The sequence below is a fragment of the Clavelina lepadiformis genome, chromosome 4 (assembly GCF_947623445.1).
Source record: "Clavelina lepadiformis chromosome 4, kaClaLepa1.1, whole genome shotgun sequence".
Taxonomy (NCBI): domain Eukaryota; kingdom Metazoa; phylum Chordata; class Ascidiacea; order Aplousobranchia; family Clavelinidae; genus Clavelina; species Clavelina lepadiformis.
Genome location: NC_135243.1, coordinates 23,371,843 through 23,386,752, shown reverse-complemented (window position 1 = coordinate 23,386,752; position 14,910 = coordinate 23,371,843). Strand labels below are relative to the sequence as shown.

At 35.3% G+C, this 14,910-nt stretch overlaps 3 protein-coding genes and 1 long non-coding RNA gene across 6 annotated transcripts; all 4 read left to right on the top strand.

Annotated features, from left to right (window-relative positions):
* Positions 1-283: 283 nt before the first annotated feature.
* On the top strand, positions 284-1,982 carry LOC143452888 (uncharacterized). The gene is made up of 2 exons (XM_076954026.1): positions 284-712; positions 989-1,982. The coding sequence occupies exons 1-2, from the start codon at positions 400-402 to the stop codon at positions 1,093-1,095; spliced, it is 420 nt and encodes a 139-aa protein (XP_076810141.1). The 5' UTR covers positions 284-399; the 3' UTR covers positions 1,096-1,982.
* An 851-nt stretch (positions 1,983-2,833) lies between these two features.
* Positions 2,834-4,749, top strand: LOC143452211 (uncharacterized). Its single transcript, XM_076953082.1, has 6 exons — positions 2,834-2,979; positions 3,187-3,230; positions 3,419-3,519; positions 3,629-3,745; positions 3,986-4,032; positions 4,216-4,749. The coding sequence occupies exons 1-6, from the start codon at positions 2,915-2,917 to the stop codon at positions 4,298-4,300; spliced, it is 459 nt and encodes a 152-aa protein (XP_076809197.1). The 5' UTR covers positions 2,834-2,914; the 3' UTR covers positions 4,301-4,749.
* A 1,348-nt stretch (positions 4,750-6,097) lies between these two features.
* On the top strand, positions 6,098-14,077 carry LOC143452743 (uncharacterized). 3 transcript variants are annotated; one of them, XM_076953820.1, is made up of 11 exons: positions 6,098-6,252; positions 10,783-10,814; positions 11,266-11,408; positions 11,608-11,727; positions 11,888-11,934; positions 12,079-12,263; positions 12,468-12,498; positions 12,823-12,985; positions 13,080-13,160; positions 13,390-13,439; positions 13,625-14,077. In XM_076953820.1, exons 1-11 carry the CDS (start codon positions 6,179-6,181, stop codon positions 13,662-13,664), a joined length of 966 nt encoding a protein of 321 aa, XP_076809935.1. In that variant the 5' UTR covers positions 6,098-6,178; the 3' UTR covers positions 13,665-14,077. The 3 variants fall into 3 exon arrangements, with proteins under 3 accessions (XP_076809935.1, XP_076809936.1, XP_076809934.1); XM_076953821.1 differs by lacking the exon at positions 6,098-6,252 and adding an exon at positions 9,910-10,136 and having other exon boundaries at positions 12,468-12,488; positions 12,822-12,985; XM_076953819.1 differs by lacking the exon at positions 6,098-6,252 and adding an exon at positions 9,910-10,136.
* LOC143452746 (uncharacterized) lies at positions 6,682-7,826 on the top strand. The gene is made up of 4 exons (XR_013115096.1): positions 6,682-7,070; positions 7,164-7,244; positions 7,473-7,522; positions 7,718-7,826. It is a non-coding gene; the product is annotated as an uncharacterized LOC143452746 (long non-coding RNA).
* Positions 14,078-14,910: the final 833 nt, after the last annotated feature.

The following is a 14,910-nucleotide window of genomic DNA, read 5'->3' as shown; positions in this document are numbered from 1 at the left end:
TTGTGTTTACGTTGCTAATTTACAACGGTGCTAATATTTTCTTATTATTTTTAAATTTCATATATCACGTCTTTTGTCAATTTAATTATTGTCCCGCGCATGATCTACGCGGCAAAGACGCCTTAATTGCTGCTTGCCTTGTGTTTGTTACGCTTAATTCAATTCAGCTGGCAGCACAGCGGTGGTCCGTTGTTTGACTCACTGCGTGACTCTACTAGTGACTCTACTCTTACTGGACTCTACAGTCCATGCTCTGGGCTGGAAATGGGGTTTTCCCAGTGGCATGAAATGACTGAGTGGTCAGAAAAGTCTGCAGACGCTTGGATTAACCTCTTCCCATTCTATTGTAGACTCGAGTATTAAAGTTTGAATCTAGGAATTTTGAATTTAAGAATTAAAATGGCATCAGCCCCGCCACCTCCATATACACCAAACGACCCTGGAGCTTACCCACCACCTGCTACTACCCCAGGTTACCCACCGCAGCCCCCAACCGCCCAAGCCGGATACCAACAGGCTCCACCGCAACAAGCCCCTTATTACCAAGGGGGGTACCCGCCCCCACAAGGGGCTTACCCACCTCCCCAAGGAGCTTACCCTCCCCAACCTGGGTACCCACCACAGGCGGGGGGTTACCCTCAACAGCCGTACCCACCGCCCGGACAACAAATGTCGTCAGGCCAACGTCACGGAAAGCAACCGACTCAAGTTGGTGAGTATTTCGTCGATTTTGAGCTTTGCAACGCTATGATTTAGTGCCAACCTGTACATGTAGGAACGTCTGTTGTTGACTGCCCCGTTCGTAGCCTATTTAATGTTTATCTGCCGCTCGTGCTTATTTACTCAGATTTTGCATTTGGCCTAGTTGTAAAGAGATTTTCTTCAACGACACTAAACTGTTGTGTCACCGAGGATAATTACTGCTACAGACCTATTCAGCCCAGTTGAAAATTTTGTCATCACCAAACTTAAATTTTACTTTTTTCAGTTTATGTTGAGAGCGACCGTCATCGAAGCAACAAGAATGATGACGCGGCTGATTGTTTCCTTATTGGATGTTGCACGGCGCTTCTATGCTGTTGTCTTCTGGATTAATTCCAATTCTTCAAATGAAACCTTTGGGGCTTTCCCGGTGTATGCGACGTGCTATTTTGACTCTAGCAAGTGTTTTTGTCGTTTTGTTAACCGCCTGGGAGCGCCATTGCACTCCGGGTTAGGTTTTTTTCGTAAATCTTGTCACGTTTCTTTTGAGACAACAAGGTCTTCGTATGACGTAGCTTGGATAACCTGATGCAGATGTTTTTGATTATTTAGCGCCACAAAATCAATCGTTATTTGAAATGCTGGTCTGTAAATAAGACGGGCTCTTGAAAATATTAATTTCTGTGTCAGTTCATTTTCGAAAACTGGCGCAAATTTTACATTTTAATCAACTTTTTGTACATACATGCGTTTTATTTCTTTTTCATCTAATCAATTTTTGTAACTTTCCCCTTTTTTGCCGTTTGCAATGTGTGACAAAAACATTTTCTCAAAGTTAAACAAATTTCTCCAGTACTTCAGCAATTGTCTGGCGGAAAACGCTTTTGGCTGAAAATCTTAAACCAAAGCGTCTACTGTTTATTAGAATTCTGTTGCAATGACACTCGGAATGACGTCAGTAAGTGATGACACCATTACTGCGTAAGAAAAACGCATATGTTGTAGCCCAGTCCTGTGCTGGTCAAATAATATAAATATGTGACATTTTGTTTCTTTTGTCAAAGGAAAAATTTATCCTGTTTAATAAACCAGTGGATCGCCGCACACAGCAAATTACAGATATTACGTTTTTCATCTTATACGTTACGCTTAGTCTACATTTTTTCAATGCTTTGTCATTTTTTCGACTTCAGAATAACGCGTTTTCCTCAACATGGTACAGTCACATGTTCTCATAAACGCAATTTTTCCTGTATAAATAAATTATTGTTTGTGTCTTGTATTGTTCGTAAATTAAATTTCTTGAGTCTTTGCGCTTTTAATGCAAAAGAGATTGAAAAAGAAAAGTTACGCACGAATATTGCTAATGCAAGGCTATAAGCAAACCAGTTATCCCCGATATCACTTTAATGTAAAGGGCTTTGTGCTTGCCTAAGCATTTTTATGCATAAGAAACGTTACTATCGACAATATGTTGATCACTTTCATGTAGTTAACTGTCCGCCAACATTAACTATTTAGTATAAACTATTGGGAGCTTTGTTGGTCGTTATACGCTTGTGAATTACAAGTTGAAAATAGGACGTTCCAAACTTGAAAAACAACTTATAAGCTTACTTGGCCTGTTAACGTTTTTTGGCTAAAATACAAATTTTAACAGTTTAACGGCAACGATTCGCTCTCAACGATTTTACTAATTACTAGAAACTAGAGAGTCGGATAAGTCATGATAAGTTGATCACCGCTGCCACAGCCAGGAACGAGATTTTGTTTCCATTAAATTCCAGCATAAAACTGCTTGCCACAGTATGAGACACCCAGGATATTTGCAATGTGCTCAAACTTTTGTGTACAGCTTGTGCTGTGGGCATTGAAACCATTGCTTGGCGCAGTTTTGGTTACATTAAGACTCTCACACGAACCACCACATATGTCAACTTTACAACTTTCCATTGCAGCGATTCGAAAGTTTCATGGAAGGGGCAATTGAGTTGAAACATCGACGAAATTGCGTTGTAAGTTGATAGCAACATATCAGGAAGTTATATATACAAAGTGAGTTGGGATATTTTATAGAAAGTTAAACATATGCATCCTAACACGAGACCGACCTTCAAAGCATAATGTAAAGTGTCATACTTTTCAGCGCTCAGTTTGTAAAAGGGACGCTATTGTGTGACAAGATCGTGTTGTATAGACTCGACTAACAATAATGAAGATAGTAATAATATTATGTGTTGTGTCCTTTGCAATTATATCAGACGCTAGATGGTACAGGTGAGCAAAAGAGAAGAAACTTGTGTTCAATATATCAGTCAAAGCAGATGAACAAGCACGTCTATATTTACTGTACAATAAGTTGATTTTGCTTTCTTGGTCTGTATCCATCCTTGAGCTAGCTTGCAATCAATTGCTTTAACAATTATGTCATGAATATCATTATTCTAAATAAGAAGTGTGAAAGTTTTATTTTGTCTTTTCCAGAAACGAAGCTGAAGCTGTCTTCGATGCAAATGAGGACAGAGATGGTTAAACAGAGATTTTCAATTTCATTTTGTCGTGAAATAATTTTGCAAACCTTATTTCCACGTTTGATTGATTGATTAACAAAACATGGAAGGATAAAGATGTTAACATTCAGACAAAAGCGATGTTCTTTCCAACTGTGAACCACAGTCAATCTGAAGATTCATAAAACAATTGTTTTTGTTTACAGTCGACGAAGAAATATCGACTCTTTCACTTCCCAGCAGTGTTGAACTGGACTCAGAACCGACAATATCTTGCCCAGATACAGAGTCGAGCTTTGCTAATTTGGTAATTGCAGCCACTTTTTTAAATGTTTCAAACCATTTAAACTTTGCAGACCAGTACGAAATTTTTAATGGGTAGTTTTAAGTGAAGTAACTCTGCGTTTTGATTTCAGTTGTGTTTGTTTGCGGAACTTAGCAGAATACAAAGAGAGACGGCTTCGGCGGTGAGGGAAACCCAGCGTGAGGATCAGCTGGATAATATTGTTACAGCGGCCGAAAAATTGAAAAATGTACGTTAAGAGTTTTGTTTCAAAACTTTTTTTGTTTTATGTCTTACATTGCTCGTAAACCTTTACCAGTTTTATTTCTAAAACGGATATTTTTGTTAAATACACAGTTTTAAATGTATAAAATTTACGCAAAATACTTTCACGAAGGAAGAACGAAAAGTTTGTTTTTATTCTTGTTTTTTCATGAAAGGAAATTTATAACGCTTAACCAATCAGCACTTAGAATTAATTTTTTTACAGGCTGCAAACTCTGCATTTGTCAACACCTTGGTGTCGGCTGCTTTAAGGTAAAGTTAAATTTTTGGACTTTTAAGATTTTAAAGTGAAAAAGTTTTTTTTAACCCAAAATGATGTTAACCATATATTTTTGTACAACATACTGAAACTATATGGAGTATATGATGACAAGAGATGTAATTTATCTTCGAATATCTTCTGCACAGAACTAACAATTAGTTTGTTTATCACAGTGCTGTTAGTGGGCTTGGTGGGATTGGTGCTGCCGCTGGAGTAAAGTCAAAGATTGCGACGTCATCATTTAAGGCCGATGTCTAATTCTTTGATTGTGGATTTTTGTTTTTGTCAAAGACTCTACGATCCCAAGCGGTTGTTGTACATCTGGCATAGTTTTGATTCGGTTGAGTAAAAATGAGATAAAATTTGTCAACTTCGATTCGGTTTTTGCTCGTCCAAGTAATTCATTTTAATTTTAAGCGGATGCAGCGTCTTTTTAGGCTACAGGCCATGATACTTTATGATGTTTTCCTTCTCATGTTCGCATATATTTATTGATAATTGAATTCAAAGTCGCCATGGAGAAAGAAATAAAGGCTACATAAGGCCTTAATCAAGATATTCTTCATGTCTATAAGCACCTCGTGTTTGTTGTTATTGGAAATATTACTTTTAACGTTTCCAAATATTGTAAAGAATTATGTTTGAAATGATTTTATTGCAAAATTGTGGTTGTGTTTTCCCCGAAAATAAACAGTTATTACAGAGAAGATGATAAACGTATATACATATTTTTACACATATAGCGTAACTACAGCTATGGTAACTAGGTAACTTGGTAACTAGGCGTATGAATAGAAAAAATATGCTCAACTTTACAGAGAAAAAGTATTATACTGCCGTGATCACATTTCGAGTTTTCACTTCTTAATTTTCAAACATGCATTTAAACTTTTCAAGAATAGTTTGAACAAGTGGTTTTAGATTTCAGGTCGCTTCAACTCTATTTAACGATTTGACCTAAGAACGATTAAAAACAAAACAACTAAACTTAAATTCACTCAACCAGCGTTTGTCGATTGAAAACTTAAAACTCAAACTTAACACAATTTTATAGAAATGTTTAGGTGTGAAGAAAACGCAACGAAGTTAATACTTGCTATGTTGGATTTCGCAAAAAAATACATTTTCAAACAGCAATGGAACAAAGGCCAGAGTATTACAAAGAAATACTCCGGTATCTAAAAGGATACTTGCAGAAAGTTTACAAATTAATAATTGACTAACTGTAGTAATTGACCAATGTGTAGTCTACTTCAGCTACGCATAATGATCCTGGCATTTTGACTGGCACAACTTTTTCATTAGATCAAACCGCCACAAATTAAACGATATCTGTATATACGCAGCGTAGTACGCTGCTTCAACAGCTGTTTTCCTACGAGCGTTAATTCGATTTTTTGGCGTGTTCTATGTTCAAATATTGCAAGCGTTCTTTCCAATATCCCCGACAAGTCTGCTCAAAATACGGCTTTTGTGAATGAGTTAAACTAAAAGCATAAATATTGTATTTACAGTATGTTTTGTAACTTGCAGCTTTTAAACTTTTAAGTTGTGAATCAAATTTTCACGAATAGCACGAAACCTTTATAAATGTAACAAATTCTTTTCATTTTTCGTTTTCAAACAAAATTTGAAATAATCTGTTGTTCGTTTATGTTCATTGATAAGGAATGCGTGTGGTACAACGTGCGCCAATAATTATGAAAGCAGAATTGAAATCGAAATAATTTTTATCGAATTAAGGTGCTTTAAGCGCGCAGCAAAAGATGCCTTGAAACGAATGCAGATTGCAAACGCATTTGAACCACAATATGTTGTCTTTTCCCCCAAGGCCTCTCTCAATGCTCGCACAACTTCCTCGCGAATCCAGATTTTCTTAGATTGTCAATGCAGACGTTCGAGCATTCTATGAAAGCCGCAAGAGAGTCGAGCTCGATCAAGTATTTCCCTTTTAAACAGGCTGGAGGTAATCTGGAAGTTATGCGAAGTATAGGATCTTTATGGAAAGCAAAACATAAGGATCAGGAAAGTTACTTATTAGCCCATGCAGCTTCTAATACTGTCAGTACACTTTTCTGTGTGTTAGTGGAAGTATCACTGCTAGCTTGTCAGACTTGAACAGAGAAAGTTTTGATAATGAAATCAGCAATAATGTTTAGAGTTGCTATTTTGGCGTTATGCGTACTTGCATCGGCTGGATGCTACGACAAGTAAGTCCTTGTGGTAAAAACATATATATTATAAAAATATATTTTGAAATCTGAAACTACTTTTTTGCTTTTACGAAACGATAATAAGTTACTTTTTGTGTTTGTAAGTTAAAAGCAGGATTGCAAAAGTTTAACGTACAGTAACTGTGTCTTAATTGGTTGACTTTTGTTGTGAAAATCGTTTTAGTCAATTATATTGATGACCCAGAGTTGTAAACGGGACTTATGTTATTAAGCCGAAGCCGAAAATACAGGCACGAACTCGACCCGAAATTTTTTTTGAGTTCGAATTAGGCTCGAACGTTAAATATGCTGAAAGAATCAAGTTCATCTTTTGATGACATTCGTTGACTTGCGTCACTTTCTAAGTTGCGTTCTGCGGCAAACTCGTGTAACAAATTAAAGTTATGACTGAAACGCGACAGAATGATATTTTATATTTAGACCCGAATCTGGCCCAAATTTTATCAAACTTAAGCTCGAAAAGGAAAAAAGAAACTGCTTAATTAACAAAAAAATGCTCAAATACAGTTTCGAATACAATGGAAAATTTTGGGCAAAACTTGCAGCTAAAACGACAGCCAAAGCATGATATTGCAAAACATTTTTAAACTTTGATTAACTTCCATTTTTTGTCCTGTTCCTATTCCGCCAGTGACGAAGCTGATGACGAAACAGGAGGTGCAAGCGATAATTCGCTAACAAATCTGATGGCATCCATGGTACATGAAAACTCAAAGATGCTAGAAGATATGTTCAACAGCAAATTTACCAAATACAAAGCTTTCCAGGAAAAATGTTCTCAGGGAGACGAACAGGTGATAACTTATCATTTAATAGAAAATTCTTACGTAATATTAGGTGTAATGATATAACGCATTAGACATAAGTACATCATCGTTTTTTTCCAGGCGTGTGCGGAAGCTCAACTTAATCTTCTCAGTTTGCAGAGTTTACTGAAGAAATATCCAATGACAGTATCCGCTTATTCAGTGAGTGCTAATGTGAAGATTGTTTTTGCATTGCTAAGTAATGGAAAGGGGTCAAAATCAAAGTTATCTTCATGAATTGTTTTTGACTTTAATTTTTCTCAATGTTTTTGAACTCAGTTTTTGTTTTTTCTAATCTTTTAAAACTCGTTCTTTGCCGGTTTTCTTTATTTCTATGCATTTTTAATTGAAAATGTCTGACGACTTTACATTTTTTACCATTTTTTGCAGAACCTTCTCAGTAAAATAAACGATGTCAACAAAAATATCATCTCAAATATGTAAGTCTCATTATTATTTGTTGACCTAACATGACGTAATCTTAGATCAAATAATGACACCATTGGTGAAATTTTGTGACTTGTGACGTCAACAGCTAGAGAAAACCAGTCATTAATAATTTAAACCTTTCTAGACTTTGACTTGATCATTGTTGTAGATTTATTATACTTGACTCCATTTCTTTGACTTTGCAGCCGAGACACCGAACCCGAAGAAGGAAACACCAAAATGTAACTTGAACAAAATTAACAAAAGTTGTTTATCTTGATCATTCACAGTATAACAAAGTAATAAGACGACTACCCGGTGTATCATTTTGTTTGAAGTGAGAAAAAATTTGTGAAGTTCGATTTGCTTGTTGTTGGTCCAAGTAATTCATTTTAATTTTAAGCGGATGCAGCATCTAAATCGGTTACAGGCCATGATACTTTATGATGTTTTCCTTCTCATTGTCCCATATATTCGTTCATAATGTAATTCAAAGTCGCCATGGAGAAAGAAATAAAGGCTACATAAGACCTTAAAAAACAATTTTTTTCACGTCCATAAACCCCTCGTATTTGTTGTTCTTAGAAAAGTTACTTTTAACGTTTCCAAATATTGTAAAGAATTATGTTTGAAATGATTTTATTGAAAAGTTGTGGATGTTTTTTCCCCGAAAATAAACAGTTATTACAGAGAAGATGATGAACGTATATACATATATATACACATGTAGGGTAATTACAGCTATAGCACAAAAACATAATTCATGGCTGCTGTCAATTCATTTAGATATACAACTAAATCGTATCCGAGCATTGGAAACAGTGCAACAGGTTTGAGATGGAGAAAGTAGTCTGGGCTTATAATTTAGCAACATAGTTTTTTTGTCCGATGTACACCTTGTAATGCGTTGTTTATTCATTGGTCTAAATTTGAAATATTCAGGTTGAAGCACAAGTAAACTATTTGTAATTGGTTAACCGCAATTCCAAAACACTTGAAAAAGACATAAAAATATATTTCATCAAAAACATACTTCGTTAAAACACAAATTGTTTCTCAAATGAGAAAAACAACTTTACACTAATCAGGAGCGTAGCAGCCCGTCTAATTTGCCTATTTTAATCGTTGGTTAATCGGTTAAATATAATAAAGGCGTATAACGGTGAGAACTGCACTTTACCAACTTCTAGGCGTATGGATAGAAAAAATATGCTCAGCTTTACAGAGATAAAGTATTACACTGCCGTGATCACATTTCGAGGTTTCACTTCTTAATTTTCAAACATGCATTTAAACTTTTCAAGAATAGTTTGAACAAGTGGTTTTGGATTTCAGATCGCTTCAACTTTATTTAACGATTTGACCTAAAAACGATTAAACGCAAAACAACTAAACTTGAATTCACTCAACCAGCGCTTGTCGGTTGAAAACTTAAAACTTAAACTTAACACAGTTTTATAGAAATGTTTGGGTGTGACGAAAACGCAACGAAATTAATACTTGCTACGTTGGATTTCGCAAAAAAATACATTTTCAAACAGCAATGGAACAAAGGCCAGAGTATTGCACAAAGAAATACACTGGTATCTAATAGGATACTTGCAAAAAGTTTACAACTTAATCATTGACTAACTGCAGTAATTACTAATTGACCAACATGTAGCCTACTTCAGCTCTGCATAATGATCCGGGCATTTTGACTGGCACAACTTTTTCATTAGATCAAACCGCCGAAAATTAAACGATATCTGTATCTATACGCAGTGTAGTACGCGGCTTCAACAGCTGTTTTCATACGAGCGTAAATTCGATTTTTTGGTGTGTTTTATGTTCAAATATTGCAAGCGTTCTGTCCAATATCCCCGACAAGTCTGTTCAAAATGCGGCTTTTGTGAATGAGTTAAAAACATAAATATTGTATTTACAGTATGTTTTGTAACTTGCAACTTTTAATCTGTTCCGTTGTGAGTCAAACTTTTCACAAATAGCACGAAACCTTTATAAATGTAACAAATTAGTTTCATTTTTCGTTTTCAAACAAAATTTGAAATAATCTGTTGTTCGTTTATGTTCATTGATAAGGAATGCGTGTAGCACAGCGTGCGCCAATAATAACGAAAGCAGAATTGAAATCGAAATAATTTTTATCAAATTAAGGTGCTTCAAGCGGACAGCAAAAGATGCCTTCAAAAAGGATGATGCTCCCATAAGCATTTGAACAGCAATATGTTGTTTTTTCCTCAAAGGCCTCTCTCAATGCTCGCACAACTTCCTGGCGAATCCAGATTTTCTTAGTTTGTCAATGCAGACGTTCGAGAGTTTTATGAAAGCCGCAAGAGAGTCGAGCTCGATCAAGTGTTTCCCTTTTAAACAGGCAGGAGATAATCTGGAAGTTATGCGAAGTATAGGATCTTTATGGAAAGCAAAACATAAGGATCAGGAAAGTTACTTATTAGCCCATGCAGCTTCTAAAACTGTCATTACACTTTTCTGTGTGTTAGTAGAAGTATCACTGTTAGCTTGTCAGACTTGAACAGAGAAATTTACGATAATGAAATCAGCGATAATGTTTAGAGTTGCTATTTTGGCACTATGCGCACTTGTATCAACTGGATACTACGACAAGTAAGTCCTTGTGGTAAAAACACATATATTATAAAAATATATTTTGAAATCTGAAACTACTTTTTTGCTATTACGAAACGTTAATAAGTTACTTTTGGTGTTTTTAAGTTAAAAGCAAGGTTGCAAAAGTTTAAACGTACAGTAACTGTGTCTTAATTGATTGACTTTTATTGTGAAAATCGTTTTAGTCAATTATAATGATGACTCAGAGTTGTAAACGGGACTTATGTTATTAAGCCGAAGCCGAAAATACAAGCACGAACTCAACCCGAAAATTTTTTTGCGTTCGAATTAGGCTCGAACGTTAAATATACTGAATGAATCAAGTTCATCTTTTGATGACATTCGTTGACTTGCGTCACTTTCTAAGTTGCGTTCTGCGGCAAATTCGCGTAACAAAGTAAAGTTACGACACAAATGCGACAGAGTGAGATTTTATATTTAGACCCGAATCTGGTCCAATTTTTTTCAAACTTAAGCCCGAACCCGAACCCGAATCCGAACCCAAACCCGAACCCGAATCCGAACCCAAACCCGAACCCGAACCCGCAAAGCCCGGCCCAACTTACAACTCTGTTATGACCTATTCATAATAAAATGTATTGTGATTCCAAAAATTAATAATGAACTTGTTCAATTTGTACAGCGACAGAGACGAAAATGGACTTAATTCACACGGTAGGAGATTTGGACATTATGTACTCTTTTACTATACTTTTACTATGCTAAGTTGATGATTAGTTAATAGATCAGATCAATAAGCAGTAAACAATATTAGGTTAAGTTTTTGTCATATGCATAGGCTACGAGATTATTAGCGTTGACACCATGTTTCTGCTTCTTTCAAATATACAATAGCTTTGTATAAGCGTTTATACAGGGTTCAAGGTTCGTTTGCTAATTCATTAATACTTCACCTTTTAATCGCACAACAAGCGCTTTGCTCCAAATGCGGAATCTATTTTATGATGTAAAATTTTTTTATTAGGAAAGTTATTACATCATAAAAACTCACTCGGTAAATCTTTCGTTCTTTAAAAAACTGTAATTGTGTTAAAATGTTTCTATAAATTGCTCGGTGTTAAAGCCATTTCAAATTCTAAACTTTACCACCAGAATTTTATCACAGATGTACTAGGACTTTTCGCTGAAGATGACAGCCCAAAATTGGCCAAGCAGAAACCCAACATTGATGCCAACATTTCAGCAATAAACGTCACGAAATTTCTGGAGCAAACACATTGCAATGGTTCGACTAATTCAAACTTTGCGGTAAGTTGCAAAAGGTTCTACACTTCTGAAGGTTTTTCATGAAATATCCTGGATGAGCACAAATTACTACAAAGGTTTTTAAACTCAATCACTCCAGTCTTAAACCTACCGTATATTGCACTAAAACAACTAGAAAGATCTTTAGATATTATAAGCTATGTTGCAAAGGTATTACAAAATTGCATTCAATACTTCACAGGCCTGCTTTATGCAAATCATGTCAATTATGAATGAATTAAAAAACAATAACGAAACAGCAGCGGTTCGACAAGAGCAGCTGAAGGCTATCCAAGCTGACCTGTCTAAAGTTGCCGGGACGGTAATGTCTTAAGTGGCCATTTGCCTTAAGTCCGAACAAATTATTTATCATTATAACTGCAAATTGATTTATGATTTCAACTAATTATGTGTCGCAGTTGAGCTTGGAAACTTTGTGCTAGATCTTGTAACTGTACTTTTGTGTTTTACAAACTTTCCAGGCTCAAGACAAAGCTAAATTCCAGCACCTCGCGAGCATAATCTCGAGGTATGTGGTTAATGCAACTTTTAGTGAGCACAAAATTAGTAAAAAATAATAATAATGCAAAATACTTCAACGTCATTGTAGTGAAATTTGGCTATAAACAAAACACGTTTCATTCGAGTTTGACTAAATATATTTGAAACGCAGTGCTATTGGAGTTACTACTGGGTCAGCAGCTAGCTTGAAAAGCAACCTCGCCAAGCAAAACACCACAAAAGCAACTACGAAAGTTCAGTCTGCCAAAGCAAGCAATCTTGTCAAAACAAATGCAACCAGTTCGAAGCAAGATTCGCAAAAGACCGGGGAAGCAGCGGCCCAACTTATTAAAAGCAGTTAGTAATACTTAAAATTCCATCTTACTTAATTAAAGTACTTACTGATGACAGTTACTGACAGTTACTTACTGGTGTAGGATTTTCTTTGAAATAAAACTTAATAAGTGCTAAATCTTTCTATGAACTACGTCTTATAGGTTTAAAACTTTTTTAAGCAATAAAATTAAAAAATTATTTAAAATTATTTTTGTTTTGTTTAAGGCAAAGCAGATGAAGCAGATGAAGCAGATGGGTAAGTAAAATATTGTTTAGTTTTTGTAAAATTTGGGGTTCTAAAAATATGACGTTAACTCAAAAACACTTTTTAGCATGTTTACGATACTTTTGTACTCATACTTCCACAAACCATGTTTTCAAACTTGCGAAAACAAACACTGCTTCGCCAGCAAGGGAAAAAGAAACTGCTTAATTGGCAAAAAATGCTCAAATACAGTTTCGGATACAATGGAAAATTTTGGGCAAAACTCGCAGCTAAAACGACAGCCAAAGCATGATATTGCAAAATCTTTTTAAATTTGGTTTAACTTCCATTTTTGTCCTGCTCCTATTCCGCCAGTGACGAAGCTGATGACGGAACAGGAGGTGCAAGCGTTAATTCGCTAACAAATTCCATAGCATCCATCGTAAATCAAAAATTAAAGATGTTAGAAGATACACTCGATAGCACATTTACCGAATACAAAGCTTTCCAGGAAAAATGTTCTCAGGGAGACGATCAGGTGACAACTTATCATTTAATAGAAAGTTGTGACGTAATATTAGGTGTAATGATATAATGCATTAGACATAAGTACATCACTGTTTTTTTTCCAGGCGTGTACGGAAGCCCAACTTGCCCTTCTTAGGCTGCAAAGTTTAATGGGCAAATTTTCAACGACAGTAGACTTTAGTTCAGTGAGTGCTAATGTGAAGGTTGTTTCTGCAGAGAAGTGATTAAAAGTGGTCAAAATCAAAGTTATTTTCATGAACTGTTTTTGACTTCAATTTTTCTCAATGTTTTTGAACTCAATTTTTTGTTTTTTCTAATCTTTTAAAACTCGTTCTTTGCCGGTTTGTTTTTACTTCTATGCATTTTTAATTGAAAAAGTCTGACGACTTTACATTTTTTATCATTTTTTTGCAGAACCTTCTCAAGAAATTATCCGATGTCAACAGAAACATCATCTCAAATATGTAAGTCTCATTATTATTTGTTAACCTAACATGACGTAATCTTAGATAAAATAATGACACCATTGGTGAATTTTTGTGAGTTGTACAACTAAAGAAAACCAGTCGTTAATATTTTAAACTTTTCTAGACTTTGACCTGATCATTGTTGTAGATTTATACTTGACTCCATTTCTTTGATTTTGCAGCCGAGACACCGAGCCCCAAGAAGAAAACACCAGAATGTAACTTGAACAAAATTAACAAAATTTGTTGATCTTGATCATTCACAGTATAACAAAGTAATAAGACGACTACCCGGTGTATGTTTCAATAGATAAAAAGTTAACTTAAACTTAATTACTCCTGGTCCGCGTTAACGTAATTCACTTACCATATATGCTCTGTTACATTTCTGTTGATCCTAAAACATCTTCTAATTTGATAACACACGTTTATTGACATTAGTAATAAGGGATTTTGTGGAGTTTGACGATGATTTAACTTGATTGATATTTCATTCAATTATTTTAAAATTAGCTTTTGTGTCATGTTATTCTAGAAGAACTTTTCGAAATTTTTCAACAAAAGGAAATTTGTAAAAAGTTTTTTGTCGTTTTTATCGCAGAAAGCGTGCCAGAAATAAAAGCTTAAAAAGCAAACTGCTGCGGTTTGTTGTGTTTATAATTTCCAGATAACTATGTTTTTTCAACGTTCCTGTTCAATTGTGCCATGTATGGTAAGCTTTATTATTAAGGTTAATCAACACAACCAAATATTGTCTCGATAAATTGCATAAGTAACAGTGGAACTAAACCCTAACAACAAACTAGGAAAACAATTTCTGTTTCCGTCTTTCCCTTTTTCATGCAAAAATTGCTTATCAGGGTCAAAAACAAACTTACCGCTAAGTGGCGCACTCAACAGAAGCAAGCGCTTTTCGCACATCGGTTCTTTCATTATACGAAGTGGAAACCGGTGTAAGTCGACTCATAAATTATTAGGTAAGCCTTTTCACTGCGACGTATCCACCTAATGCATTCATGACATCTGTATCTAGCTATATGAGACATATCATCGGCCAGCAATTTTCCCCAGGATGATACCGTGTTGTGAAACAAACATAAAACATAGATGAGAATTTCCTGCTTCACTCAGTGCCTGTATAAATTTTAACGATGCGAATTCTTTATAGAAGCGACAAGTGATAACAGATAACAGATTTTGATAACAGATTTCCATCATAAGCAGGAAGTTAGTGCAGAGAATTGCTGAGAATTTTATGGGAAGCGATACGGTTCTGGATGCATTAACAAGCCTATACGCAGCAGTTTTTAAAGAGCATTACCTAATTCAGCGTGTTTAAGAAGTTGACACAATTGTATACTTGTCAGGTTTGAACAAATCGGATTCGACGATGACAAAGTCTGTAATGACGTTATATGTCGTCTTATTTACAATATTTGAAATTGCGTCAGTTACTGTAAGCGACAGG

Coding starts and splice junctions, on each gene's coding strand:
- LOC143452888 (XM_076954026.1), top strand. CDS start 400: ATGGCATCAGCCCCGCCACCTCCATATACACCAAACGACCCTGGAGCT. Junction 713..988: donor AAAGCAACCGACTCAAGTTG/GTGAGTATTTCG, acceptor TACTTTTTTCAG/TTTATGTTGAGAGCGACCGT.
- LOC143452211 (XM_076953082.1), top strand. CDS start 2,915: ATGAAGATAGTAATAATATTATGTGTTGTGTCCTTTGCAATTATATCA. Junction 3,231..3,418: donor TGCAAATGAGGACAGAGATG/GTTAAACAGAGA, acceptor TTTTGTTTACAG/TCGACGAAGAAATATCGACT. Junction 3,746..3,985: donor CGGCCGAAAAATTGAAAAAT/GTACGTTAAGAG, acceptor ATTTTTTTACAG/GCTGCAAACTCTGCATTTGT.
- LOC143452743 (XM_076953820.1), top strand. CDS start 6,179: ATGAAATCAGCAATAATGTTTAGAGTTGCTATTTTGGCGTTATGCGTA. Junction 10,815..11,265: donor AAATGGACTTAATTCACACG/GTAGGAGATTTG, acceptor ATTTTATCACAG/ATGTACTAGGACTTTTCGCT. Junction 12,986..13,079: donor GTTCTCAGGGAGACGATCAG/GTGACAACTTAT, acceptor TTTTTTTTCCAG/GCGTGTACGGAAGCCCAACT.